Here is a 27,698-nt window from a genome sequence, read left to right on the forward strand (position 1 = left end):
AGTCTGCCATAGCCCTGGGGATGTCTGAAGGCTACAATATATTTGTCTCTGGCTGAGACGTTTTGAAAGAAATGGGGCCCTTGTTGGTTTATATTTTTGACCATAAATTGCATTTCACCCATTAACTTAAATATGATTTGTTGCTTAGTGGTCACCAATGAGTCTATTGGTGACCACTCCAGCTATTAAAAATATATTATATGCATTGATCCATATGTATCTCTATGCAGTGATATATTCTTTATTCATATATTTCAGTGCAATTTCTTTCCATTTTGGGGGGCAGGTGGTTGATTACATTTAATCAGATTCCCACACATCCAGCCTTCACAGAATATTTTTAAGAGGAAGACGTTTTAAAATAACTTATTTTGCTGGCATCCAACCACTAGGAAGTGTATGAACCGAAAGAAAATCAAGTGTGGATAGAAAAGGGAGAGAGCATAGCACCTCCCACGTCCTATGTGCGAGAAAGAGAGAGGGAGAGACTGACAGAGAAAGAAATAGAGAGAGGGAGAGAGAGAGTCTGCTGTGGTGGTGTTGGGAATCGGACGACATGAGCTCTACATGAAACGAGTAAAATGCTCTAAGACGCTTTCGGCGTTTGTCTTTCATCCTTCCGAACCAAGGACGAGCCAGAAGCGGAGCCGTTCTTCACGATCAGGTATCGAGATGCTCCTCAGCCTCCACATCTTACATAGAGATCAGATGTTGGTATTCAGTGGCGTAACCGCGGTCCTTCTGGCTGGCTGGCTGTTATGCGCACACGATTCCTGCTGCTCACGGCCAACCCGGGACAGCAAATCTCACTTTCTGCATCCATCTCGCCGCTGTTGTATCACAAGTTACATTTCTGCTCGCTAACCTCGGTCGTGTCAGTTGCAAACTACTGCCTGTATCCTCGTACAGCCATATTGGCAGTAAGCAGGAGAGGGAGATGGAGAGGGAGGGCAAATATATGAAGGTATTGTGGTTGTCATATTGCTTTGAGGAGTAAGGGAGGTGAGAGGGAGAGGGTTGGGAGGAGGGGGCTCGCTGCGACTGCGAAATGATGGCAGCACTGCGAGATGGCGATCCTCCGGTATTTATGAATGAACCACGCAGAGTAGGGTGGTCTGTAATGGCGTTGCGCACAAATCTGCGGAACCACGGCAAGCCCTCTCCCGCCACCGCTTCCTGACTACAATCGAGGCGGAGAATGCACGTCAACATTAATGCACATACACTAATGACGCCAGCGTGACGAATAAAGCTCGATTTCTGTGGCAAATGCTACAGTTAATCCTCCATCTGCATTTGTGCTCCCCCCTGGATCTGTGATCTTAGTTGTGGGTTTCAAGACTGGAAAGGAGATCCACCGTGAAATGTAAAGGAGCTGTGAATCATTTAGGTCCCCCGTGCGCCGGCGCGTGTGTGCGTGCTCGCACGCATATATGTGAACTTCCTGTATGAGTTTAACACTGCCAGTCATGATTGTATGTGTGTGTGTGAGAGAGAGATGGAGAGGAGAGCAGAGATGTATGGCAGTAAATCCTGTGAGTAAGCTTTAAAGTGTGTGGTTGAGAGTAGTTAGAGATGCAGACTGCATTGGAGGAAAAGTGGACATGTAGGGGGAGTGTCCTGCCTGTCTGCCTGCCTGTCTGTCTCTCTTGAATGGCCACGGTTCAGTTGCATAAGAACATGTCTCTCTGCTGAAACAGGACAAAGAAGTGATTCAGTGGTAACAAGCAAAACCAAAGCGAGTTTATGAAGGTGATGATGTTTGAGATGAGTATGGGAGTGGATACTCAGTGGTGATGATGATGATGATAAAGGACCAGTAAAAACACAAGTCTAATGTGAAAAAAAATCCATAAAAACCTAAAAGATCCAGAAACAACTGGATGACAGGAAGGTTGTTAGCTGATAAAATCTGAGTAAAGAAAGTTTATTCAGAAAAAAAACCCCTCTCTACTACTATTGTGTAATGTTTCATCCATGGACTGGAGCCTGTGTGTGGTTGCTGTGTGCTGGATGACTGCCATTTGTCAGTGAATGAAACAGTGAGAATTTGAACTAGTTTTTCAGAAAGCATATGTATGCTCAGTGAACAGTTTACAGCTAATTAAAAGATCAATTATGAATCATTTTAGGCATCTTTTTCATCACATTTGAACCCTTCTGTGGTGTCTTAAATTTACCATTTTATGAAATGGTCATTACATGAAACTAGAAAAAATCTATAAAATATAACATTTGAAGCTTCATTGAGAAATCAGCAAGCGCCATATTATGAAAGAAAACGTGGCAGCAGAGGCTTTATCTTCACCTGCTCATTTATAGTCTGTCTGTTGCTTTGACAGCACAAGTCTGGTCAAATGCACCATCCCCGCTGAGTACCTCTGAACTATATATGGCATAGTGTCTTCTTTAATATTGGAAAAGATCAATGCTAAAGCATTTTAGCTCTTCTGAAAGCATAAGCTCAGCTAAAAGATTTATATTGTCTTACTTATTAATATCATTAAGCAGAACTGCCTGAGTCTTGTGAATAACTAATCATGGCCCAGAATAGCTGCCATGGTCATTTAAGCACACTGCAACCTGTAGTATAACCAATATTTTGATTACACTTTTTTCTCACATATCAGCCTTTCAATGCCATCCATCTTCAACGCTCCTAAAAAGACATATATTTTTCTACAATTTGAGGTTTTAGATGAGGAAAAGTTAAAGGTCAGTTTCTTATAATCTCAACTGCGTCATGTCAGCATCACAAGCAGTCTGGACTGGAAAGCCTGTGTTGTTTCCTCCTTTAACCATCTGCGTTGTTATCAAACCTGGATCAGCTACTTATAAAAAAGAGAAAGAAAAGGGGGAAAAAACTATGTTCGGTTGATCTTGCCAGTAGAAACCATGGAGCTAATCCAAAACTACCAACCCTGTCACCATCTGTCACTGCAGGCAGGATTCTGCAGCACACTCCACCGGTCTGCAGTTAGTGCTTCAGTCAGGTCAGGGCCTTTACTGTGTCTAAAAATAGTCTTTCTTGAAAAAAATAAACCTGTGCACATTATGGCAGCTTTGAAAACGAGCTTAAGTGTTTTGTCACAGAGTCAGAATCTCAGTTTCTTTATTTTTTCCTCGGCTGAATTGCTGTGCGATTAGCCAGGTGCCTGTGTGTCTCCCAGATTGCCAGGCTGATGTATTAACAGGGTTTTACAAAGAGGCCAGACGGAGCAATCCATGGGTTCCCCCGGTCACACTAATACTCAGCGCAAGTAAACACTCAAAGACTAATTACACAGAAATGTGTGTAAAAGTGCTGCATAGCAACAGCATGATTAAGATTACAAATGCTGGTTACAGCTCAGGAATGAATCACCCTGAGAGGGAAACATTTTCCTCTTAAATTCTTTTTAAAAGTGCACATTTAGATATATTAAGGAGAAAGTGCAGGTAGAGGGGTGTTTATGTTAATCACAACCATTACCAAATCAGTCATAGTAGTATGGCAGCTTAAATGAATGCTTATCATCTCTCAAAATGCAAAGCTCTTTGGCTTATGTGTGAGGCTATCGCCATAAAACTGCTATGTGCAATAATCCAGACATTGTAAGTGTATATGTGTTTTCTTAAAACTTCTGAAAAAATGTTTTTCATTATTTGTATTTTAAATGTTTCTGTGAAATCTAGGGTTATTTTAATGACCTCTTCTAATGATATTCTGACTTTGGATAGTTAAAGTAGTCATGTTGGTCGGTAATAAAGCATCTGAGCATTTTTATTTCCTTTCCTACTCACTCAGAACAGGTCTGTACAGTGCACCCCACCTTGATGAACTTATGCCAAGGTGAGAAATTTGGGTGCTCTGATGAGTCCTTTTTGAACTACACACAGGCAGACCTTTACAGTTTTGTGGCTGAGCTGATGTTCCCGTGGCTCTATGTTAGTGTCAGTTCACACTGAATCAAAGAGATGCTCCGGGGATATCAGAGGGCCTCAGGGTACGTGTAGTCTTATACAGAGACTGCTGGTAACTTAAGTCCTGGGAATTGGGTCAATGCAGAGCTGGCCACAAGCACAGAGGAGGTTAAGCTCAATGATTAGCTACTAAGCCAAGACCACAGGGCGTTCAATCTCTTGGACAGTGTAGCACACACGCTCCATGCACGAACGGTGCCGTCTGCCCAGTCACAGTATAGACTGACAGGGGTGATACCTGTAGTCATACATAAATCATTTACATTGAGTCTAAACTGAACTTTATCAATTACCATCTGTATCATTTGTGATACATGAGTTTTTGTGAGTTTTTTTCCCCCCTGAAAAATATGCATAAATTGCACAATAATTTTATAAGCAATAAATTACACAAAGTGCCAAATGTAAGGACATCAACACAAATTAAAATCCACATATATGTCAGACAGTTCAATAACTGTTCAATAACTTGGTTTTGTTTTGGGGGGGGGTCAAACAGAAATTTTTGGCAATTATTTCATGGTTCAGGCATTACGGGGTTAAAACAAATTTTCACTTGGACAGTAAAAGTTTTTTACAACCACATACTTTCATACGGGGAACTACTTACTTGCTTTCCTGACAAGAACTAGATAGGAACATTAATGCCAAACTTAGAAGTGTCCATTGAATATAAAACTGGAGCCAGGAGGCAGTTCATTTAAAACAAAGCCTACAAGCAGAGAAAAGCAGGTCACAAAATTTACTATGTTTGCGTAAATTGCACAAAAACTACGTAAGCCTTTTTTTCTTGGCTTGGCCGAATAACTCTCCAAACTTAGATGGAGTCAGGCTAACTGTCTTCTCTCATTTTCAGTCTTTGTGCTGAGCAAACTGGCTTCTGGCTGTAGCTTACCCTGAGAAAGGTATTGTTATTTTCATCTAACTCTCAACAGCTAATATCAGAATTCTCCAACCTAGTCTCCTAACTTCAAAAATGCACCGTCATCTAACTAAAGTGGCCTTTTTTCATCCAACAGAATCAGAAGAATCAGTGTTTGGATTCACTGGAAGGACAGTAGCTGTATCAGGGGATAATAATCCAGAAAGTAAATAGAGAAAACTGCATATTCTTAATTCTGTGCAAAGCACCACACATAATATTTTAACTTCTATGGATGCCCTGTCTGTGCGTCATCATACTCCAACAGACGCACACACGGACAGTAAAGGTGACAAAAATATGCAGCTTCGTCAGTCTCTTTTTAGGAAACTTATGGAGATGAGTTTTCACATTCAAGAGCTGTAAATGAAATCCAACAGAGACTCTAAGATAAACACATTCTGCAGGCTTTCCATGTGTGTGTTTTAGCAGGTGTGAGTGTGGCGAAGCAGAAGCGGCGACGGCATGCCTGAATGTGTGAGACTGAATCAAAATTTATAAATCGAACCTCTACTGTCTGCTCAAACCTAATGAAAACACCCGTGTCTAAAAATTGCCTCGCCAAGAGCACAGATTACATCCCGTGGCAAAACGCACACATACATACACACTTTTGAAAAGACCTGAGCTGATGTGTGCACCGAGAACAGGGAATCTTCTGCTTCACTGCACAGAGGCAGACACACATGACGCACACACGCATTCATACAGCAACTGACAGGCTGAGAGCTTAAGAAACTTTGTGTAGGTTTCACTGTGGCCAGAAAAAGACAAAATATTTCAGGCTGATAATCCTGTAAAACACTCATTGCCAAATAGCGGTGTATTCTCAGCATTCCACTATGCACAGCCTGATTAAAATCCTTTCTCTACAAGATACCATGGGACCGCTTTGTGGGTGTCTATTTAATCACGCTCTTGATCTGTTGAATGGCATTGTGTTTGATGTTGGTTAATGCGCTTCCTTTGTGCCGCTGCATAAGTGGCTCTCTTGAGGGAAATTATGTGCATATTTTTGTTAAAGGTGACATTTCCTTGCTCGCTCTGTGAAATAAACGAGTGGAGAAGGCTGCGTTGCAGCTATTTTCTGGCGGAGAAAAGCAGAGGCCTCCTTGGTCTGTGCCAAATGCTATCTGCTAATGGAGTTTGGCTGCACTGATGCAGATGCATTTATAGTATACCATTAATTCATTAAAGAACTGCAGTCCTCTCATTTCAAATAAAACCAGAGAAGAGGATGGGGGAAAGGAGAGAGACTACTTGCGTTTGGGAAGAGTGTCATAAATCTCAAAAGCCTGGTATCAAGGACAAATGGTGAAGGAGCGGAAGTACAGTATGTGTGCCACTGTGAGGTTGCACCTGTGTGTGTAGTTATAGTTGCTGACAGAGGGAGGGAGAGAGATAATTATAGCTCAGGTGAAAAGTGGGGGAGGTTTTGATGAGCAGGATCTTTGTCACAGAGCTAAAATCCACATCCAAAGAAACCAAACAGACACCAACCGCGGCAGGACAACAGACTGACGGGGCCCACAGAGACTGGGCCCCATCGATTAAAACCGGAGCGGCTTTAGTTTATTGATCAAACACCATGGAGACCTGGGGAATGACAGATCAGCAAGAGGAAGTTTAGGTAGCAGCTCAAAGAAAGGCTAAAGTTGCGGATAAGTAAAGAGAATATTTAAGAGTTTATCAGAGCATGCATGTATCAGATGCACTGATATATCAGCTTCAAATCAAAGACATCATACCAGTCTGTGTGGCTTTGTCTAGATAGGTGGCTGAGTGTGGATCTTTGTGGATTTTTGTGATGGTGTTTGCTGCAGTATTTCATTAAAACTATATCTGGTTTATTACCAGAAACTAGTAACTTGGGTCCTATTTTTGCAGCAGTCACCATATTTTCTCCCTGTAATAATAATACTATACTCTTCACATTGCTGAGCTCTAGAAACACTGCTGCACTAACCAAACTGTATACTTTGATTATCATTCCACAGTTTGCAGATGACTCCTTGGTTCTGTATTTAAATGGCATTTCCGACGCACTGTGAGATTAGCTCTATGTAACGTGTTTGAGTTAAACCGTTGGCTTGTTTCTGGGGTGTTTTCTGTTTCGGGCCTCTTGGAGGCAGCAAAACAAAATGAAAACAAAGCAAAGTCAAATGCAAGTCAAATATTTACACTGTTTTTGTTTTGGTCTCTACCAGCTCCAGAGGGAAATATCAGATTCCCCCAGGAGCTAAATGCTCCACTGTGTTCACCAGATAGGTGCGAACATTGTCAGTCTGCCATTTGGTGCCTGCTGCCACCACATACTGCACAGATTAGAGCAGGAAGCCAGACTGTACTGCAACACTCATGCCAGTTTTACATAATGAGTTAAAAGATAGATGAAGATGCTAAAATGCTTTGCAGATCTGAGATGGACTGCAGAGTTGTGTGTTGTATAAACAGCCATTTTAACCACCAGTAGGAGAAATATAAACTGTAGCAGCTTTAAAGACGGCAGCATTGTCTCAAGAATTAACTGTAATAAACAATTAATCCTCTCTAGATGCCAAATTACATCCAAGAAGGCCAAAATAAATTCACTTAGAAATTGGCTTTTTAAACTATGTTGAGGCATCATTCCTGCTTAGGTGTGTGTCTGTAATTAAGCAGGTTAAGCAAAAATCACTGTGCAGCTTTGACAGCTACATGGCAATTTTTAAAGTGTTACCTTTTTTTCATCACTGACTGCCTCATTAAAGCTAAGAGTAAGATAAGATAAGATAACCTTTATCTTATCTTATCTTACTCTTAGGCACTGTAGATGACTATTGTTTCTGGCAATTTTACAGCAGCGCCTTGTAGTTATGTTGCACTTAAGAGTTGTAAAGGTTAACATGACCCTCACTGCACATGTTTTCATTACCGCAGCCACGGTCTGAAAGAGAAATACGACAGACTTGAAGTCCCAAGAGGTTAAACTTCAGTCATGCATCCCTCTATCTAAAAAATGCAGTTTCAAGTTTATCACCCTTCTGAAGTATCAAGAGAGCCATTAGGGAAGATTTTCTGCTTCTTCCAGACCCGAGTAAAACAGTAGCCACAGGCTCACCTGAAAATTAAACTGTGGTGGTGTTCTCAGCAAGCTATGAAGCAGTCTTATACATCACACATGCTTACAGCTGAGAGACGGTCTATAAAATTCAAGAGGCACTCCCCAAATCCTCATTTATTTCAAACTCGTGGACTGATATTATCTAGAACCCAGCAAAGCAATTACAGGCACCCTGCCATCAATAGTGGGTTCCTGCAGTGCAAGCATGACAGAAATCCACTTATTCCATATGGTATTGATGTCGATTTACTGTTTTCATTATGACTGCAGCTTAGAGAGCAGCATGATCACAGCTGATAGAATATCTTATTACGGAACATTAAAGCACGTTTAGCACCAAAGCGGATAAATAATGCAACAGATACGATGTGCAATCATGTGCAGACAGCGCAAGCTCTCACAAAGATAGCAGTAGATTCTGTGCGAGGACATTGTTTAGATGCATATGCATGAGCTGCAGCAGGTAATGTTAGGAGTGATTAATTGTAGAGTCTTTCACAGCGCTGTGCTGCTGCTGTCTACAAACTGGGCTTTTTCAGTTAGTTGTGTTCATTTGCATGTTATCTTTATTACCTGATATATATAATCTGATATCACACAGTGTGGATTTAGCATTTTTAGTTTGATGACCGAGGATGAAATCTGCTGTGAATTATGCAATGCAACACTTTCTTTAAAGCCCTGAGCTTTGTGTTGTTTTGTAAAGCAAACACCAAACCTGGACTCTTTTCAAATTTTTAATACCAATAAAACAACCTAACAAGCACTGGCCACTTGCAGCAGCAAAGCTGCAAATGTAACACTGACAGGTGTAACGCTGAAGCCAGTTTGGCGTGAATCAGTATGCCTTTGTGATGTGTTTAGCCAACTGGTGAATTCAAATCCAATAGTCCATCTATTTTCTCAAATAGATTTCTGTGTTTACCCTTCACACACAACTGGTTTTCATCTTTTTACTTTTAATTCAATTCACTTGTATTTGTACAGCACCAAATCACAACAACAGTTGCCTCGAGCTGCTTAATTTGTAAGGTAGGTAGACCCTACGATGGCTTTAGTTGCTCTGACTCACTCTGTTTGGATCCATATTAGTGGTAGGCACAGTGATCGGTGTTAGCCATGCGCAGTGTTTTGTTCTTTGAGGCTTCTATGTTGGCTTGATGATTAATTAGAAAATGCGGGATTGTTTTTGGGGCTGAAACTGAAGAACCGTGACTATGCGAAGGGTATTGATTAGGGAAATGTCTGCATGAGGTGAAACACTTGGATCATTACCAAACTCATCTTTTCTAATTTGTATTCTGGCTCATAGTCAGACCACGAAAGATGGAGTGTTTTAAAACCCACTGGCCTGAGGTTAAGTTCTGCCAGCATATACTCCTCTTGTTCTGCTTCATTAAACAAAAGCTCCAGATTTTCTCTTAGAATCTTATCTTCTCATGTTCCCTTTCCTAATCTCATAGGTGTAAGACTATCTTAAACCCGAGGGGACAGAATGCCAGAACAGAGCAACGACTATCGTGTGGTGGTGTTCGGTGCTGGGGGAGTGGGGAAGAGCTCCCTGGTTCTGCGCTTTGTGAAAGGCACATTCAGGGACACCTACATCCCCACGGTGGAGGACACCTATCGCCAGGTGATCAGCTGTGACAAGAGCGTGTGCACCCTCCAGATCACAGACACAACAGGCAGTCACCAGTTCCCTGCCATGCAGCGCCTTTCCATCTCTAAAGGCCACGCCTTCATCCTGGTCTACTCGATCACAAGCAGACAGTCCCTGGAGGAGCTCAAACCCATTTACCAACAGGTGAGGAGTGTTTGTGTGTCTTTGGATGGCTGAGCTTGTTTAATCGCGCTGGGCTTTTATACTGAAACGTTTTTCTGCATTGTACTAAATATAAAGAGCAAAAGTAATGATGCTGTCTGGGGTAATCTGTATTGCATTAGTTCCTCAACTTTGTCACTGGTGATGTCTAAACCACAAATGCTTTCATTTGTAATGATGTATTCTCTTTGGGTGCTAAAACTACAAGCAAAATTCCCAGAAAATAACAAATCAAATCCATTTGCTTGCCTTTGCAGGTCCTGGCTATAAAGGGCAATGTTGAGGCTATCCCAATCATGCTTGTGGGAAATAAAAGTGATGAGACCCAGCGAGAGGTGGAAACCAAGGACGGAGAGGCCCAGGCCAACCAGTGGAAGTGCGCCTTCATGGAGACATCAGCTAAGACCAACCACAACGTAACCGAGCTCTTTCAAGAGCTGCTAAACCTGGACAAGAAGAGGAACATGAGCCTCAACATCGACGGCAAGCGCTCTGGGAAGCAATCCCGTGCCGAGAGACTGAAGGGCAAATGCAGCGTGATGTAAAATCCAAGAGAGGAAAGGAAAGGGAGGTGGAGGTGGAGGTGAGAGAGGGAGATGAAATACGGAGAAGTAAAGAAGGAGGACGCCAGACACCAAACGCATCATACAGAGCAACAAGGTTTTTGACGGCAGCGGGGTTCTCATCATCGACACGCTCCTCACAAACACAACTTACATACAGGAAACGTTTCAGTTCGGAGCATAAATCCATGCACATCCTTAACGGGGAAACAGGTGAGTGGGATTGAGATGACAAGTAGTGCGTGACACAGATGAATACAGAAATGGCAGGGGTGTGGACTTTGTATCCTCCAAGTGTCACAAAAACCTGGATGGAGCACTCTTCGAGAACTTGGGTGAGAGTACTGACCACGAAGACCAGAAGTCCATAAAAACGCAAGAGGTTTCTGATCAGTGCAAAATCTTAGATATCTTCTCTCACTTCTGCACCTCCCTGCTCAGCTCACACTTCACCCTTCTCATCTTTTTCATACCCTCTATTATATCGACTGTAGAGAAATGTAATGTACAAGTAAGCGAGTTCCAAAGCTCACTCATCTGGTAGAGACCCTGTTGTAAGTGACTGAGGTGTCTATCATGCTAGTACAAAGAGGACTCAAAAGTTTGACACTGCTAGCATGAAGCATCACAGCAAAAAAACAGATCACCCAGCCACACCCCAAGGACTTTGATGTATATAAATATGGGATATTTAGATATATTCCATCCAGTCTGCACATCCTCAGCCCCAACTAGTATATGATGTTGACTCAAGTTTGATGCTCTGAAGCTCAATTTTCAATTGCCATCGTCATATAAAAACACTTCTTTGCGTTTATCCCCCAAATGCTTATGGTAAAAGGTCATCTATGAACCCTCGAAATGTCCTCATCTGATGTGGAGAAACATCCAGCGGCAGGGGCTTCACGCATGCCATTGATACGACGCAACAATCCTTTTAAGACTCTCATCAAGTGTAGAATAACTCTGGCTGAAAGGAAGCTGGACTCTCATTGAAACATGAAACAGAAATACGAGTCTGCCTTGCCTACGAGGTTAATACACTTAGATAATCATTGCCAAGCTGGTAAGATGAAAGAGAACTTTTGGTTCTGAGAATGTCAGTTTGCTTTGGCACTTTTCATGTGAGAGTTTCTCTTTTTGCCTTTTTTTTCTAGTTTTCTTTATGATGCTCTTATAAAGTTACATTTAAACACATCTCCTTTAACAAAAAGCACACAGGGGAGAAAAGGCGGGGGGTGGATCTTTAAAGCTCCATGCAGATTGTCCAGTGCACCCTGATGCATCTCCGTACACTCATCACCTGTAACTCCAGGCATCAGGAAACAGAATGGGTCACAGAGATGTGCAGACACAACACGCACATGATGCATCCATGCAAAAAGAAAAGAAACACACACACATTTAGCTCTCTGATAGTCAATCTGAGTAACATCGTTGACTGAGTACATGAAGAAGAACAGGGCTCACTCAGCCTAAATGCCCTCACATTGCACTTTATATCACCATACACAATTTTATTTGCCATGTTTCCACCTACATGTGTATTAATAATTATCTCTGTTGTGCTGTATGTCCAAAGTGCATATATATATATATTTAATATATATACCCCTTTTTTTCATGTAGGACCTCTAAAATTGTACACAGTGTATACAGAGCAGCCAAAAGCACAATACTTTTTTCCAACATATCTAATTCTATTTTTTTGTTTGTTCTTTTATTGTATTTGTGTGCAGTTTCCATCCTTAGCTTTCATTCAACAGTCCTGAACATGGATTGCATAGGTAGCATGGTCACAGGTAGCTCTCTGTCTTGATGTATGGCGCTTTATTTTGTCTGGTTCTTGGCACAATGAGGCTGTGGTTCTGCTGAACAACAGGGTATCGTGATGTGACCGGTTAGCTGTGGACACAAAGAGCGTAAACGTTATGTAACATCAACCCCCACACCACCCCCACAGGATCACAGGTTGTGGGACGACGATGAGGGGTCAGATTATTTGTCTGCTTTTCTCCATCTCTCAGGCGGTTTTGACAACAATTAGCGTGGCGGATAATCTGCTCCTGTACTGTTAAACCCAAAGACACAGATGATAACCCCTTTTAACTGTGTGTTCATTTCTCAAGAAAAAAGGAAGAAAAAAGAGAATAAGCACAGCAACTAGTCTCGTCTGTCTCCTTCTCTGTCTTTATGTGTGCAGCAGGATCAACAACTGGGCACTTTAGGGTAACATTTTACTTGAAGACTTGCTTATTAATCAGCGACGCCTCATTCATAAGCACCGTGTAAAATGTCCTACCTTTATCATTCATGCCCACAAACCACTATAAAATGATTTCAGACGTGTAGATAAGCAGATGGAAATTCAGCGAAATGTTCACAAGAGCTTCAAGTAAGATGTTACCCATGTAAAGAAATACTGTACCCACTGTCTTTCTGGGAAATGTTGTTACAGTAGAAGGTTTGGTGTTGCTATGTACTGTAATATACGGCTTAATAACGATACTCATGATCTATTGTATTTGACGCATCCACTCTTCAGATCTATCAATCAGATAGCACTAGCAAAATGTGAATATGTAACTAAAAGTTCCACTCCAGGCTGTAATTTTGTTTTTCTGTTTATTTTGAAAGCTGAATGAATCTGTTGTTATTACTGTGTTGTACTTTGCACTAATGTGAGGTCCTGTTAAACCCAAACATTTATATTGTAAACATACCCTTTACTTGTTAGATGCCAGGGATGCTCACTTGTACTCTCTTATTTTCTTTTTTGAAAATCTGTTTAAATTCCAAAAACAAGATGTGTAAAACAGATATATAAGTTGTATTTTAATCACTTTCTTTTCTTTCTTTTTTTTATTAATTCATTTATTTTTAACCTGCTCTATATAGATAGAGTGCAATCTACGGGTTGTGGCCATTTGACGAGCTAAAATTTGAAAAAGAAAACCTTAAAAATCGCCTGCAATGATTTTCAGACCGAGTTCTTTTCTGGTCTGACGCAAAGCCACCGGCAGTGGTGCACACGCTGCATAGATATCAGCTTGACACGTCTGGTTGCCAGATTGTGTGCGCATGTTTGTGCAAGCTGCTGTTCTGCTGACGTTAACAGGAGACTGTCATTGTTCATGTTCCTGCATGGAATATGATACAACAGGGAAGGAAAAACAACAATGAGGCAGCGTGAGAGAGCACTATGGACAACAGGGGCCTGTGCTATTAATAGACATAGAGCAAATATATGAAGTTCAACTGCACTAGCCGTGGCCTGTATAAGAATCGTTCGAGCTTTCATGTGGGAGCCGTTGAAAGAAGACGTTGTGCTTGTGGAGTGTGTGAGCTATTGAGTTTGTGGATTGTGTGAGTTAAGTGCTCGCAAGAATCAGGACAGACACTTCTGCCCCTGTCCCTCCATGGCGTGTCTCATCTCATTTATCCATGAACCATATTCCCTGTTCTGTGTGTTTAACCGGGAGTGCATTCATGTACATGCACATTCATCCACCTTATTTATATATATTGTTTTCACGTTAATTCACTCCGGCCTGCACGGGTGTGTATGTGCGCGTGCTTGTGTTGTTGCTGCTGTTGTACAATCTCATGAAGTGTCTGTCAGATGTTTGCAGCTTTCCCGTGGAGAGTGCCTACACATTCTGCATGAGTCATCCTGCACAACACACACCCCCTATACGCACACACACTAGTATATAAATCAGGCATGGAGCTGAAATAGAATGACTGCATGCCCTCAGTTGCACACACACACATACACACATATTACATTCACACAGGCCTTGTCAGTGAAACATCATTTGCTCTCTGGCTGTTTTCCGCTGTTGTACCTCTGTTAGCGTTACTTCTGCATAAATCCGCATAAATTGTGAGCCGTTTTCATATTCATTCTGTGTGTTTTTGCTTGATGTTTGCACTTACTGAAAACCAACCCTCCTCGCATCTGATTGTAGATAGCTGTAAATATTGTTCAAAGGTTTCAGAGAAGCGAAGGGAGAGCGTGCAGATAAAGGATGCCGTGGTGGGAGCGCGCAGTCTCCTGCACATTCTTTGTATAGTCAAAACCTCCAATCAGAAGTAGGACAGTTAAAGTTTTCTTCATGTGAAAGCTTTACGTTGGGCTTTTTTTTTTTTTTTTTGTATGCTGTAGCAAGAGAAGCACTGGCTTTAAAGGAGGAACTCTATGGAGACCAGCTATGTTAAAGGTGACTAAATGATAAGTTATAAAATGAATAATCATACGAATGGATGCAGAAAGATGTAATTGAACCATGAAATTGTGGAACTTGGTGGATATTTTAAATTTAGAATAATTTTTGCAATTCCACACTCTTCTTTAATTAAAAAATGCTGCAGGTATTTTCATTAAAATGTTGCTTGTACGATGATATTTTCATGGTTAAATTACACATTTAGTCTTAATATTGTTGGTATGATCACTTATTTTATGACATCAAATATACTTATTGCCTAGTAACAGCTATAGTTTGGGCCTCCATAGATAACTACATTGGTGGCACAGATTGTTGTGTAGGATCAGGTAAAGTTTACTTGAGTTGTTTGCCACCAGTGAGGTCACAGGGTACTTTCTGTTCATCTTGCTGAGGAGTCTCATACAATAAAGGGAGTGGGGTTCGGATTTGTTCTTCTGTGGCTGCAAGGGAAACCTCAGACCATGTGAAGCTTAGAGAACGAGCACTAAGTTAAACCTTTATACTCAAGAAAAGCTGTGGTTTTCTGACACACCAGGCTTTTTGTTACCAGCGAGGGGCAGGTTGTGCTCCTGTCCAGCAGGGCTTCATGCCACAGGAGCTAAAGGAAATCGGTACCGGAGGATCAAAATACAAAAGAACTCCCACTCTTCCTGCCAATCACTCAGGCTCACCCCTTTACATTTCATCTGATCGCCTCAGATCCTAATGAGCAGTATACGGCGGGGAATTTAGCCTAGACTTTGTGGGTAACGTAGTTTGGTACTATCGAGACGCTCTGGCCCTTCATTCCTGCATGGTCCCTATTGGTGTTCCAGCCAGCATGAGAACAAGGACACAAACTGTGAATCATCTTTGTATTTTTTAAATAAATTCCTCTGCAACATTTATGGCTTTGGTTTTGTAAATGGGTTATTTCTTTTAAGCTCTCATTGTTTTTGTAAATGATTTTTCTTTGGTTCTTCTTTTTTTCGTTGGGATTTTTTCATTTGACTAATTATAATGTATAGATATTTATTCTAGCAATAGTCTTCCTATTAAAATATACTGTGCTGATGCATCCTCTGAATAACTGAAACTAACATATATAAATATATATATATATAAATATATATATATACATAGAGAGAGTGTGAGAGAGAGAGCGAGAGAGGTGATAATAATAATCAAATCTGCAAAATGATTTTCTTAATAAAAATATGAACTGAGGAGTGTTTCGTGTCATTTTTTTAAACATTCTCACCTTTTGCTTGCCGTTTGTATCCATGCAGTGATGTGGATCTTAGAAAATCAGTGATATTATGGTCAGCCACTTCAGTCCAAAGCCTTAGGGAAATCACGCAGGATAAATACACATAAGGGGCAACAGGGTAACAAGGAACAGGTGGACATACAAAAGGGAGGGGAAAGAGCAAAGACAGGAAGTAAAAACTTGGCAGAGAAAAAATAAAGCAGCCTTCAAAATAAGAGAGGAAATAACTGAAAGAATTAAAAGCATGCTGTAGAAACCCTCTGTGTAAGCATTATACGATACAGCATATTCCTTGAGGAAGCATATGTGGATATAGTTTAGGGGGGTTTACCCTGTAAAATGTACGATATTTAAAAGGGAGAACATTGTGTGCAATATTTCCATCTTATCTAACATACAAATAGAAAAACGGCTTCCATATGCCTCATTTTTCATTTAAGAGTACTAAAACACTTACTATTCAGTTACATTTACAGTAGTGGGCCAATATTTTCCCACAATCCTTTGCCATTTACAGTACATTACTGTTAAAACCTACTACAATATATTGCTGTTTGTGTTACATTGTAGATGCTAATTAAATCACAGGTTACAGTGCAGCAATCTTCTCTGCTTGTTGACTAACATTCATGTAAAAGCTCTGCTGCTGGCATGACTTTGGAAGGGGTTTATTTCTTTTCAGCGACTCTCAGTGATTCTCTTTGATAGTTCTTTTTTCTCATTTTTTAATTTTAAAATGTTACTATAATAATTTAAATTATTTTCCCAACTCGGGATCGTTGACTTCTTTCACCCATGTCGTGCTGCCATGACATGCAGACTCTTTACAGTTTATTAATTCATCACACAGAGATACTGGCTTCCCCCCTACTCTTTCTTTCATTCTCTCTTAACCCTCCAACATCTGCTCGGAGATGCTGTGCCCGGCACGGTTGCTATGGAGACAGTGTGACGTTGACGGTGGTTGTCGCATCAGTGTGGTGTGACCCTGGTGGCGGAGATGCGGCGACAGGCGGGTCTCCCATCCTGCTCCTGGGGTGGATTAAAAAACATGTCATTCCCCATGAAGGCCAGTGTGGCAACCCCTCTGCTGGGTCTTAATTAGACAATTATCGTGTCCGAATACACACATAAAAATGAAACACATGAGACACCCTGGGAAAGTCTGTGTTTCCGTTTGGGTCTAAGATTAGGCTGCAGGAGTACACGTGGCATACGACAAAAAAAAGGTGTGGGTGGGTGGATGCCACCTGTCGGCCTGTGAACATCTTTAAGTGGTGACTCATGGGCTTCCACCGCGGATTTCTTAGAAAATGAAAAGTATTGCTTGAATCCAGTGTAACCTATGCTGCTTCCTCACACACAGGATGGAGAGGGAGGGAGGGAAGCACGGGGTCTGAAATGGAAGAGAGAAAAATGAAGAGGGAAGAGAGAGCCAGCAAAGGGAGAAAAGGGGGAGATGAGAAAGGTGAGGAAATGAAAGGGAAATGTATAGGCATCAGCATAATTTCACTGGTCTCTGGAAACGAGGCCAATGCGGTACTCTGTGTGAGATATAAATAGCTCTCCTGTGTTTATAATAAGCAGGAAGGAAATGGTTGCTATACAACCACTGAGACGTATATGCGCATCAAAACCAGAATATAGATCAGAATTTCCGTCTCCATCAGCACCACCAGGGTTTAAATGGACTAAAACAGAGAATTTTTGTGTAAAAATGAGATCCTGCACACATCAGACCTTTTCCCTCTTAACGCAGTGAAACCGGCTCATGTTCAGCCAACAATCACGGAGCAGATGCAGCGCTTTTTAGCTCTGTGTGGAGGAGTGGACTACAGCTTGGTGGAAACTGAGTTTGCGTGTTTGTGGGGCCTGCCAGGAATAGAAGGAGAGGCCCACACCTCTCTTGAGAAAGTCAGAACAGCAGATGGGTCAATGGCGCCATCACGTGGTAACACAACGCACCGGAGTCACGCAGTCGTTTTTACTGTAATGTAGGTACACAAATCCAGATGTGCATGCCACTATCTGTTATCTCGTGTCCTTGGGGAATACTGGTGGGAAATGAACAAGCCAGTGGTCTTTAAGAGGACACTATCTGTTGTCCGAACGTGTATTTATTATAGAAGTGGTGTGGGTCGTGCACTGCAGTCTTTATTTAACGCATTTGACATGACTTAAAGTATTTTCTACCACAAAGAGAAACACGGTCATTACCATTTCTGCAAACAAAACTAAAGTATAAAAAGTATTAAATTATTATTCATTTTATTTATGAAGTGAAAATAGTAATTCGGATTTTATGGCATTTCTTTATTTATCTGCAATCTGCAAACGGCAGAAAATTTACAGCAAATAAAAGGTCAGATTAGATTGGCCCAAAGTTCCTAGAAACTGAGATTTGGTCATCATTGTAAATATTATTATTATTATTATTATTATTATTATTATTATTATTATTATTATTATTATTATTATTATAACACTGAGAGGACGTAAAGAAATGCATTTTAACAACATTTCAATGGGGCTTCAGTTCGTGCAAGTGCCCATTCTACACTTTACAATACAGGAGTCACTAGGAGCAGCCGTCATTTTATACATGACTTGCATTATTTATTTATTTGTGAACGTATATCTGGCAAATCTAGTCTGCCATTTAAAATTCTGTTGTTTGGAGGATACTTTCCCAGGGTATATATAGCTATAGATCATTAAAAATGCTTCCTTGGGAGCCCCTTGCTAAATCTGCTGTCACCCCATCGGATCGAGGGAGGGAGAAGGAGAGAGGGAGGAAGAGAGAAGGAGGGGGGTAGAGGAGTGGACAGGCACTGGTAACGGAGGGGGAGGCGTTTGGCTCGGTGAAAACGGGGAGTGAACGCGCAGAGAGTGTGAGAAACCAGCGGATCTGGCCCTTTAAATCACCAATACAGCACATTCGGAGGTGAGTTTGGAGATATTTGGCTATTTTTCTCCCCGTGCATAATATTTGTAGCGCCTCTGTGTGCTGCTGCAGCCCCGCATTCTCGCAACTGAGGGCGGCTGCAGCGAAAAGGGGGCTCGTCAGTGTCACGAATCCGGATTTCCCCAGCCCTTTGCCGGCAGAGAGGGTGGGGAGGACCGGGGACAGGGTCAGTGGAAGATTTCCTTCAGCTCGGCTGGACTCTGAGGACGCACGAGCCACAGTAACATGATCTTATATGCCGAAGTAGGCCGTATCAATTTGCATAATAGCGGAATATAACGGCATGCGCTCCGGTCTTGTGCTCGTTGTCGCTGGATGGGTTTATATTTGCCGGAGCTTGCCTCCCTCAAAACATGTCACCACCCTGCTCCCACGGCTAACAATCAGGGCCTATTTGCAGACCCGGAGCGGTGTAGTCTGTTATTCACTGGGATAAATATATCTGGCTTTGATATGTGCACTGTGTTTGCGCTCCCGTGCGTATTCGTCTGTATGTTGGCTCTGTTGAGTCTATGCGTTTAAGTGTGTGTGGTACGTGGATAGCCACGGGAGAGAGGACATGCTGTTCTATCCATCAAAATGCCCGCATTGTGCTTTCACACGGTAGAGCAGCGAGCAGGCCCTATAGCAGAGGACATGGCTTCGTACTGTAGGCCCGATCAACGCTCAGGAGCTGCTTGGATCAATAAGGATTGATGCAGTTTTGCGCGTCTTGAGAGCCTCTGTGTGCTCGCTGGTTGAGGCCTGTCCAGCTCTGGTGGTGTTTATGTTGACCAGGCCGAATCAAATGATCAGCTTAGCGTATATGTTTTGCTTCTGCTAAGTAGAAAGGCGTTCAGTTTGGGGCAAGAAGGGAGAGATGTGGCTGTGTTGGGGGAGAATTTCGTCTGCTGTTTTTAAAGGCTTCTCTTCTCTCGGCACGGTATGCGCCATAGCAAAAAGTTTGAAAAATCAACAGGCTGAGGAAATTAAAGAACTAGGTTAGTAGTGTCTATGAAGTGATAAATGAGTCATTTAAGTATATCTGGTACTTTATTTTGTATGCAGCGGCTCTGCCAGTTGAAACCACCGTGGTTCACCCACTTGATAGAACAGAAAAAAGCACACATTTATGTTTCAAAGGAACAGCAGCTTATAACTAAAGAGGATGCAAGTGCTGCCTTGTCCTTTAATGTTAGCATGTTTGTGTCAAAGGCATGCATCAGCATGTGAACAATCCCTGCAATAAGTCTTATAGAGTTGAGTTTTTATTATATTCATATGCATATACTCTGCGCTTGGCTTCCAGTGATGCTGCACGCTGTGATTTAGGAGCATTCATTAAATCCTGACAGATAATGAGAAGCGTAGAATGTGTTGTGAGGGAACAGGTGTTTGTCTCTGTTTATTTGCACTTGTTATAGACACATCTGAGGGTTATCTGTTTACACAGCCATAACCAAGGGACTCACCCCCCATTGTTGGACAGAGGCCCATGTGTGTACATTATATTTTAGTTCTGGGGTCAGTATTGGGCACTTGTGGTTAAAGGGGAAAAAAGAAATCTAGTGCCAAGTAAGGCTAGGGTCAGTATTTCTGTCTCTTACAAGCAGTTCATTTAGGAAGATTCATGTGCCACAATTTGCCAAACATGATGCCTTTTTTTGCTATCTTCAGTTTCTATGAATATGTGTACTCCTAATTGAAATCAGTGCAACTCTCAAGTCCTGTGAGTGTCTAAAGGAAAGAAATGAAGATATGTTGTTCCTGAATTAGGATTTGGGTTCAAGATTCAAGATTAGGATTAAAAATTAGAATTTGGATAGAGGAAAATCGGCAAAAAGCCGCATAAGTCTGTTAATGCCAACGTGCAGGCAAAGGCAGAATGAGAATTTGTTCAGGTGTTACAGTGGTAATCTCTAGCTTCATTCACTCTCTCTCTCTCTCTCGCTCTCTCTCCCTCTCTTACACACAAACACACACACACACAGCTCTAATTACAGACATGAATCTCTGAAAGACTCCACAGCAGGAGTAATTAAAGCAGGACTCTCCTCCTTAGAGAGGGAGACAGACAGAGACACAGACTGAGAGACCCGGTGGTAACATGCTCGTTGTGATGTATTTGAGGTATGTGTTGTTCACATCTACAGAAGCAAGTTTCCTGCTGTGTTAATCTGAAGGTTTGTAGTGATTTAAAATGAGTTTGGGACCACCCCACCCTCCATATGACAGAATGTCCCACCACCCATTCAGAAAAGTGCTCTCACAGGTGCTTTGTGAAAGAAAAGGAGGTTGCGATGATGGATATGATAGTTAATGGATATGATGAGTATGACATTTTCTTGTGTTTGAAGTAGCAGCTGTGTCATGGTAATATTTTTTATTGCAGTTTTCATATTTGCAGTCGTTATCTCACCTTTAGTTTTTATTGCTTTGCTAACTCATTGCTAAAACAGTAAAACCTCTCTGTATGTGGAGATGTGGAAAAATTGAAACCTATTTGTAAAAGCAAACAGAAGCAAACATTTTGAAATGTGTATGACTACTGAACTGCCTGTTTATAACGTAGCTTTATCAGCAGGCAGCTCACTTGTTTGCCCATTCTTCTTTTACACAGAGACAAGCCAATGTAAGCTCAGCCGCCATCCAGCTCTGTAACTGTGACTGCCGTTCCTGCACTGCTCAGACCGCCTCCATCCATTCATATTAGTGTTCAGAGGGAGTCCTGTCTGCACACCATCAGCCAGGTAATACTCTGTTTGCTGTGGTCACTGTATCACGTTCCACATTCCTAGGCTGCTTAATCTGCAAAGTATCTTAAACTCGAATTTTCTTGTGAATTACCCAGTGGACTCAGGAGTCCCTGAGGCAGTGGAATGTGGAATGAATTTATTTGAATGTCTGGATCACAACATTCTCAATCCCAAAGATCTCACTGAGGTTTATTACAACAACCTAATGGTGTATTCCTATTTCAACATGTTGTTTGTGCAGTGTGTGAATTACATTCAGAAGACTAATATCAGATGCTGATGCGTATTAGCATCTTTAATATAAGGGCTTTTATTTAATTGCTTTTTTGTTAAACATCAAATTCATTTTTGGTTACATTGTCGTTACACTGTTGCTTTCAATCGTCATATTATGAATTAAAATGCTGCTATGTTTCACTCTAAATTTCTGCTGCACTACTATGTAGTCACCTCATGGTGGTGCTATAGCGCTCCAGCTGACGTTCCACACAATCCTCTTAACTGATTTAAATTTATGACCCATAACACTAAAAAGGGAATTTAAGCCATCATTTCATTTCTGATCTAATGGCAAAAAACCAAAAAATATTACACTCTTTGTTGTGCTTTGTTTATATTTGATCCTCTGCAGGCTTTCTTTTTTGTTTGCTTTTGTGCGATTCATTTAGCAGTGCTATAAAGGACAGTTTCAGGGAATAATCAGGGAATTATCTAGTACTTAAATTCACATCTCTATTAAGTATACATGAAATTAATGTTTCTTGGTCTCTGACAAATCTAGTGAAGTAAACCAAACACAACTCATTCTGTTTTTTCACTCCTTCAGTTTTCTCCTGTGTTGGTGTATTCTCATGGATCAGTATGTCTACCACTAATAATATCGCCCAGGCCAGGAAACTGGTGGAACAGCTGAGGATTGAGGCAGGGATTGAGCGCATTAAGGTAAAACAACCGTTTTCTGCTGTGTTAGCAAATGTGAGTGCGTAATTATTCATACACATTTAACTGCTCTCCCTCTCTACTCATTCTTGTTCCCCCTTTGCTGCTTCTTCCTTCATTTACCCTTACAACTTAATTTTTTCTTCTACCTCCAATGCCCTCATTTTAAATTTCGCACCTTCTTATCTATCCCCTTTTTTGCCTTCCCCCATGCCCTTCCTCCTTTTCTCTCCCTCCCCCCTCTGTCCGGTCAGGTGTCTAAAGCAGCAGCAGACCTGATGAGTTACTGTGAGCAGCACGCTCGTAGCGACCCTCTGCTGGTTGGTGTTCCCACCTCTGAAAACCCTTTCAAGGACAAGAAACCTTGCATCATCCTATAGCTGCTTCCTGCTTCTCCTACCCCTCTCACGCACACACACACAAACACACATTCTCACACACTCTTGCACATACATATACACACTAACACATAAACGTATACTTTTGCCATTTAACTAGATCCCCGCATTTACCAAGACACACCTTGGAGCAGCCATGTCTGATCTTACAGGGCTGTCGAGCATCCACACACACACAGAAACACACACGCTCCCAGAATCGCCACTCTGGAAAAGCGCCATACACCGGAGCAACAGCTAGGGGAAGGGTATGCTGCGCTCACAGTGGCTGAGATCAGTATATCACTGAGTATGATCCAAGGTGCTTTGGTATTATTCACATATGCTGGTGAATTAACTACAAGTTTCAGCTAAAATTGAAAAGGGATTTGGACATTAATGATCGATAGGAAATCAGCATTTTCTTTTTTTTTTGTTATCGTGAAATGAGGTGTTGGTTCAAAGATGGGTAGCTGTGCCATAGGCAGGCGGTGGGAGGATGCATGTGCAAAAAAACAGAATGAGTGGTAGGCGCTAGGCCAATTGTGCCAAACTGGACCTCGTGTCCCATTAAAAGTTCAATAAATGCTTCTTTTTCTGTGGGAGATTTTTTTTTTAAAAAGTATGAAAGCTTCATTCTTGGGTCATTTTGGAGCAACTGGCTAAAGCCTTTGCCTTTATCAGGCCATAGCATGTTCCCACCCAAACCTGTATCAACAGACCTTCTCTGCCTGTGGCCTCACAATGGCTGCCTGCAGCCTTTGGCCAAGCCTCCAGCTGTGCCAACCTGTACAAAAATTCCTTTCTAGATGCTGATCTGCTGTCACTGATTCCACTGCGGCTCATGATAGCCGCCACGGGCTGATGTCTAAGCTGATCCCAGATCTGCACCTATGAGAGCAAGCAGTGAACGGCTCTACACAGAACTCAAGCTATTAACCGCAGACGTTTACTGCATTTTTTCTTAAGAAATACTTGTTTGTGAACTCAATGTACGTTTTAGATATTTTGTTGAAGCATTACTTAACAGATAGGACAATATTTTACATTTTTTTAGATCGTTTTCTTTTCACGTAGGTGTTGCCCCTGGCGGATCAGGTTTGTTTTCCTGCTTGCATTAATGAAATAACAGGATATCTGGTTGTAAGCCAGGGGTAATACCTAACCAGATCTACTGTACATCAAGCCTCCCTGTGCTTTACCCCAAGAGAGGGCGAGGCCACAGAATGATCACATCAGAGAATCATTCTGTAAGGGACTGCGAGGCTGGAGGAGATGACCCAGACATAGAAAGTAAAAATGAAGGTGCCCTCTTCCCACCCTCTCAGCCCATATATATTTCGATTACTAGTTCTTGTAGGGTGAATAGAACGAAAATGAGAGGAGTGGGTAGTCTGAAAATAAGGAGTCACCTCTCTGTTCAAGGGGTTTACATCTTGTTTTAATGCTTTGCAATTATGGCTATTAATCAGATTACCTGCCTTCACCAGTCTAAAGGTCCCAGTTTCCCCAGCATAAGAGCTCACTCTGATGTTATCCCAGCTTGGTCACAGGCTGGATCAGTAGGAGCTGGCAGTCTCCTTTCTGTGTCCCTCCATCCTCGTCTCCTCCACAGCGCTCCTCCTGTCTGACAAACCAAACTTGATTGTAAAAACTGAAACATGAAGAAGAAAAAAATCAAGTTAATTAAGAGAAAAAAAAAACTAAGTGTATAAACTTTCTTTCAGACATGTGCAGAAGTGATAAGTTGAAGAGTAGCTGTTTTGGCTTTCTTTTTTTTCTTTTTCTTTTTTTTAAGTTCTCTTCTTTCTATGGAGTCCATGGAACCTGGTCAGTTGAGTATTACCCTGTACAGTGTTTGTAAGATACAAACTCAGAACACAGATTTCCCCTCTGTGGATGTTGGATTTTTTTAGTACTACTTATTCTGTCAATCAGGATCACGTCTGTCCTTTGCTTTTTCCTTTTTTACGTCAATCAGGTTTTAGAGGCCTGCGATAGCTGAGGTTGGTTTCGGCCACATATAAAACCGATGAGGATGAAGTAATGTACCGGAAACAAAAGCTGTGTTTGGTTTAGAGTCATGCCCCGTAACAAGATGAATCAACATCGGACCTCATTACGGTGGTGCAAAACCAACCTCCTGATCTGACCTTTAACACCAAAGCTGTCCTTGTTTTTTTTAGTTTTTGTTTTTTTGGGGGCAACAGGCATCTAGACCAACATGCAACACACACCTACATCCTGTGCTTTGGGTGCTTTTCAAGCTTGAATGATGTTTATCAGAGGTAAAAGGTTAATAGCTGTAAGGAGAATTGGTGAGAGAGGGGATCTTCCTTCCATCATATTTACACTTTAGCATTTAGCCGAGGGTGGGATCATTTGGACATGGCTTATATCTGCTGACAGAGAGTCACAAGGGTTCGTCCTACTAGTTTTCTGCTTTCATGTCACTTAGGTCAGTGTGACCCAGCTGCTATACAGACTTTGGAGGTGGGTGGAAAGAGTTGTTTGCATCCACACGTGCTCATGCGTACCTGGGAATGTGTGGGGTTTAGACAAATCGGCATTAGAATAATTGTAATTGTTACCTTTAGCAATCTCAAACTGTGTGAAAGGGAAAAAAAGAGAATAAGCATATTTCCCAAAATGTCAAATGATTCCTTTAAAAATTCAGCTTTGTGATTAATTACCAGTTTAAATCGCTGCTTAGCATCTGTGTTTTTGCACTGTAGCCAATGGCTTATGATACAGACAAAGATAGAAGTATAGAGAGCAGGAGCTGGAGAAAGGCCATAGAGAGGGTGTGCAAGTGTGCGTGCGTGTGTGTGGGTGCTTGTGTTTGGTAGCTGAAAAGGGATGATTTGGCAGAGCAGTAGGTGGAGAGGAGAAAATAGAGGAGCGTGCAAGTGTGTGCTCGTGTGCATGGTCTGTGTGTGTTTGTGCGAGTGACACAGTGCGTAAGAACGAGCAGTGCCTCCAGTGCTGCAGTGTTAGACTGTAATGTTATAGTACTGCAGTCCTGCAGTTCTAGGTCAGGGTTAGTCTGACCAGAGGAAAGGTCATGTGATACCACAAGTCAGAACAACATATATGGCTTGCACTTCCTCCTTTTCTCACTTAATCAGTCTGCATATTTTGAAGAGTGAAAAGGGGGATTGTGTCACAGGCTAAAACTGATCAGGTGAAATGTGGCAAAACAAATAATTTCATTACCACTAACGTAAGCCTTGGATACGTAAAGGAACATGTTGACATTTGAGGAAATGTGTATATTTGCTTTCTCCTGCAGCTGGTTAGCTTACCTTAAAGACAAGAAACAGGGAGAAACGCCTCTGTTCACCTGCAAAAAAGCTCTTTTAAAGTTCTCAGTCAAGGTGTTATATGACTTTAATGTTTTGCCATTATCACAGTGAGCCATAGAGGTGCTGGTAGACAGGTTTTGTTGCTGCTAGCCTGGCTGTTTCAAGCTGTTTATCTTTATGCTAAGTTAAAGCAGGTAGCCCTAGAAGCAGATATGATGAAAGGGATGATTGAAGAGATTAATTAGGCTGATATAAATAAACGGTGCTCTTTTTTTTTAAGGAACTACCTAAAGACATGTGATGGCATAGCAACAGTATTGGCTTAACTATACGTACTTATTTGGCCTGGGTTTGCTTATCAAGGACCTGAACTATTCTAAGATGAAAGAACTGATTCCCTGTCAGTTTACAGGAATGTGATAAACACTTTCGTTTCATTTCTTTGCAAGCTAAAGTGAAAGAGAATTCTTGCTGCAGAGGTTTAACACAAGGAAACATACATGCATAACTTATCATCAGACAAATGCACATACACACACACAACCACACGCACAGATGTCCTGGTATTGCCAAGCATATGCTTTTTTTTTTTTTTATTACTATCATTCCATCCATGGTTGGGCTTCAATCAGAGACACACAGCTTGGATTGCTGGTTTGTCTGATTGATTGGTTGTTAGTTTGCCTTATAGTGGTGTATATCATGTAAATGCTGGACTTGGAGGTGGGGGGCAGTCTTAAACAGTCTTAAAAGTGGAACACACGGCTCAAAGTGGAAATTTACTGGTGTTGTGCGCAAAAATGCAAGCCTCTCGAAATTCATTTCAAGCTTGGTGAGGAGAGCCGAGGCTCCTCCCTGTTGGACTTTCATATCAAGCTTCTCTGATTTGGCTCCGATCCCTTCCTGAGAATCATCTTTTGTGCTCTGATCTCCTGTGTATGCATACAGTATATGTATCTTTTTGCCTTGATTGACTATGAAGAAAATATATCTATTTTTTGTAACTGTTCTCTGATGTGCCATAACTCATGTTTTCTTGCACACTGTTAATATTTTGTGGATATTGCTGTTTAAAAAAGATGATATTGAGAAGTAGATAACATTAATAAAAAGATGATATAATAACAAACTTTTCCTGTATTGTTTTTTTTATTTTGTTTTGATGTTAACATCAGTGTATTTCAAGTTTACTGGGCAGATCACAAACATCAGATACAATACCAGTATGAGCCTCGCAGAGCTGCTGGTATAGCTGCAGAATATTAGTGTTTTTGATTATTATCTGCAGTTTATTGGTTTAAAAATGCAACTGCAATTTACAATGCACTTGCAGAAACATGCTCTCTGGCCTACTTGGTATACGATGTGCAGCGCATGATGCATGTAAGAGAATGCATCAAACAGAGTAAACAAAGAGCAGAGCTAGGTAAAAGTCTCCCAGTTTGGTCATTTCACAGGAATTCCATTGTTGTAGCCGTCTCAGGCCTTCACTGTGCCCTTTGGAGTGTGCTTTCAACCGTTAC

The 27,698-nt window shown here is 41.6% G+C and overlaps 2 protein-coding genes across 5 annotated transcripts; both read left to right on the forward strand.

The window, feature by feature from the left end:
* Window positions 1-526: 526 nt before the first annotated feature.
* Window positions 527-15,720, forward strand: diras1b (DIRAS family, GTP-binding RAS-like 1b). Its single transcript, XM_080871057.1, has 3 exons — window positions 527-664; window positions 9,452-9,792; window positions 10,068-15,720. Exons 2-3 carry the CDS (start codon window positions 9,484-9,486, stop codon window positions 10,353-10,355), a joined length of 597 nt encoding a protein of 198 aa, XP_080727183.1. The 5' UTR covers window positions 527-664; window positions 9,452-9,483; the 3' UTR covers window positions 10,356-15,720.
* A 2,943-nt stretch (window positions 15,721-18,663) lies between these two features.
* gng7 (guanine nucleotide binding protein (G protein), gamma 7) lies at window positions 18,664-27,304 on the forward strand. Of its 4 annotated transcripts, none has more exons than XM_080871419.1 (4): window positions 18,664-18,798; window positions 21,419-21,548; window positions 22,381-22,496; window positions 22,748-27,304. In XM_080871419.1, exons 3-4 carry the CDS (start codon window positions 22,416-22,418, stop codon window positions 22,871-22,873), a joined length of 207 nt encoding a protein of 68 aa, XP_080727545.1. In that variant the 5' UTR covers window positions 18,664-18,798; window positions 21,419-21,548; window positions 22,381-22,415; the 3' UTR covers window positions 22,874-27,304. The 4 variants fall into 4 exon arrangements, with proteins under 4 accessions (XP_080727545.1, XP_080727547.1, XP_080727548.1 ...); XM_080871421.1 differs by lacking the exon at window positions 18,664-18,798 and adding an exon at window positions 18,857-19,062; XM_080871422.1 differs by lacking the exon at window positions 18,664-18,798 and adding an exon at window positions 18,857-19,039.
* Window positions 27,305-27,698: the final 394 nt, after the last annotated feature.

The sequence above is a fragment of the Rhamphochromis sp. 'chilingali' genome, assembly GCF_963969265.1.
Source record: "Rhamphochromis sp. 'chilingali' genome assembly, chromosome: 21".
Classification (NCBI taxonomy): domain Eukaryota; kingdom Metazoa; phylum Chordata; class Actinopteri; order Cichliformes; family Cichlidae; genus Rhamphochromis; species Rhamphochromis sp. 'chilingali'.

What these genes read in the sequence shown, in the direction of transcription:
- diras1b (XM_080871057.1), top strand. Translation starts at nt 9,484, where the DNA reads ATGCCAGAACAGAGCAACGACTATCGTGTGGTGGTGTTCGGTGCTGGG. An exon ending in TCAAACCCATTTACCAACAG is followed by an intron (nt 9,793 to 10,067) that starts GTGAGGAGTGTT and finishes TTGCCTTTGCAG; the next exon opens with GTCCTGGCTATAAAGGGCAA.
- gng7 (XM_080871419.1), top strand. Translation starts at nt 22,416, where the DNA reads ATGTCTACCACTAATAATATCGCCCAGGCCAGGAAACTGGTGGAACAG. An exon ending in CAGGGATTGAGCGCATTAAG is followed by an intron (nt 22,497 to 22,747) that starts GTAAAACAACCG and finishes CTGTCCGGTCAG; the next exon opens with GTGTCTAAAGCAGCAGCAGA.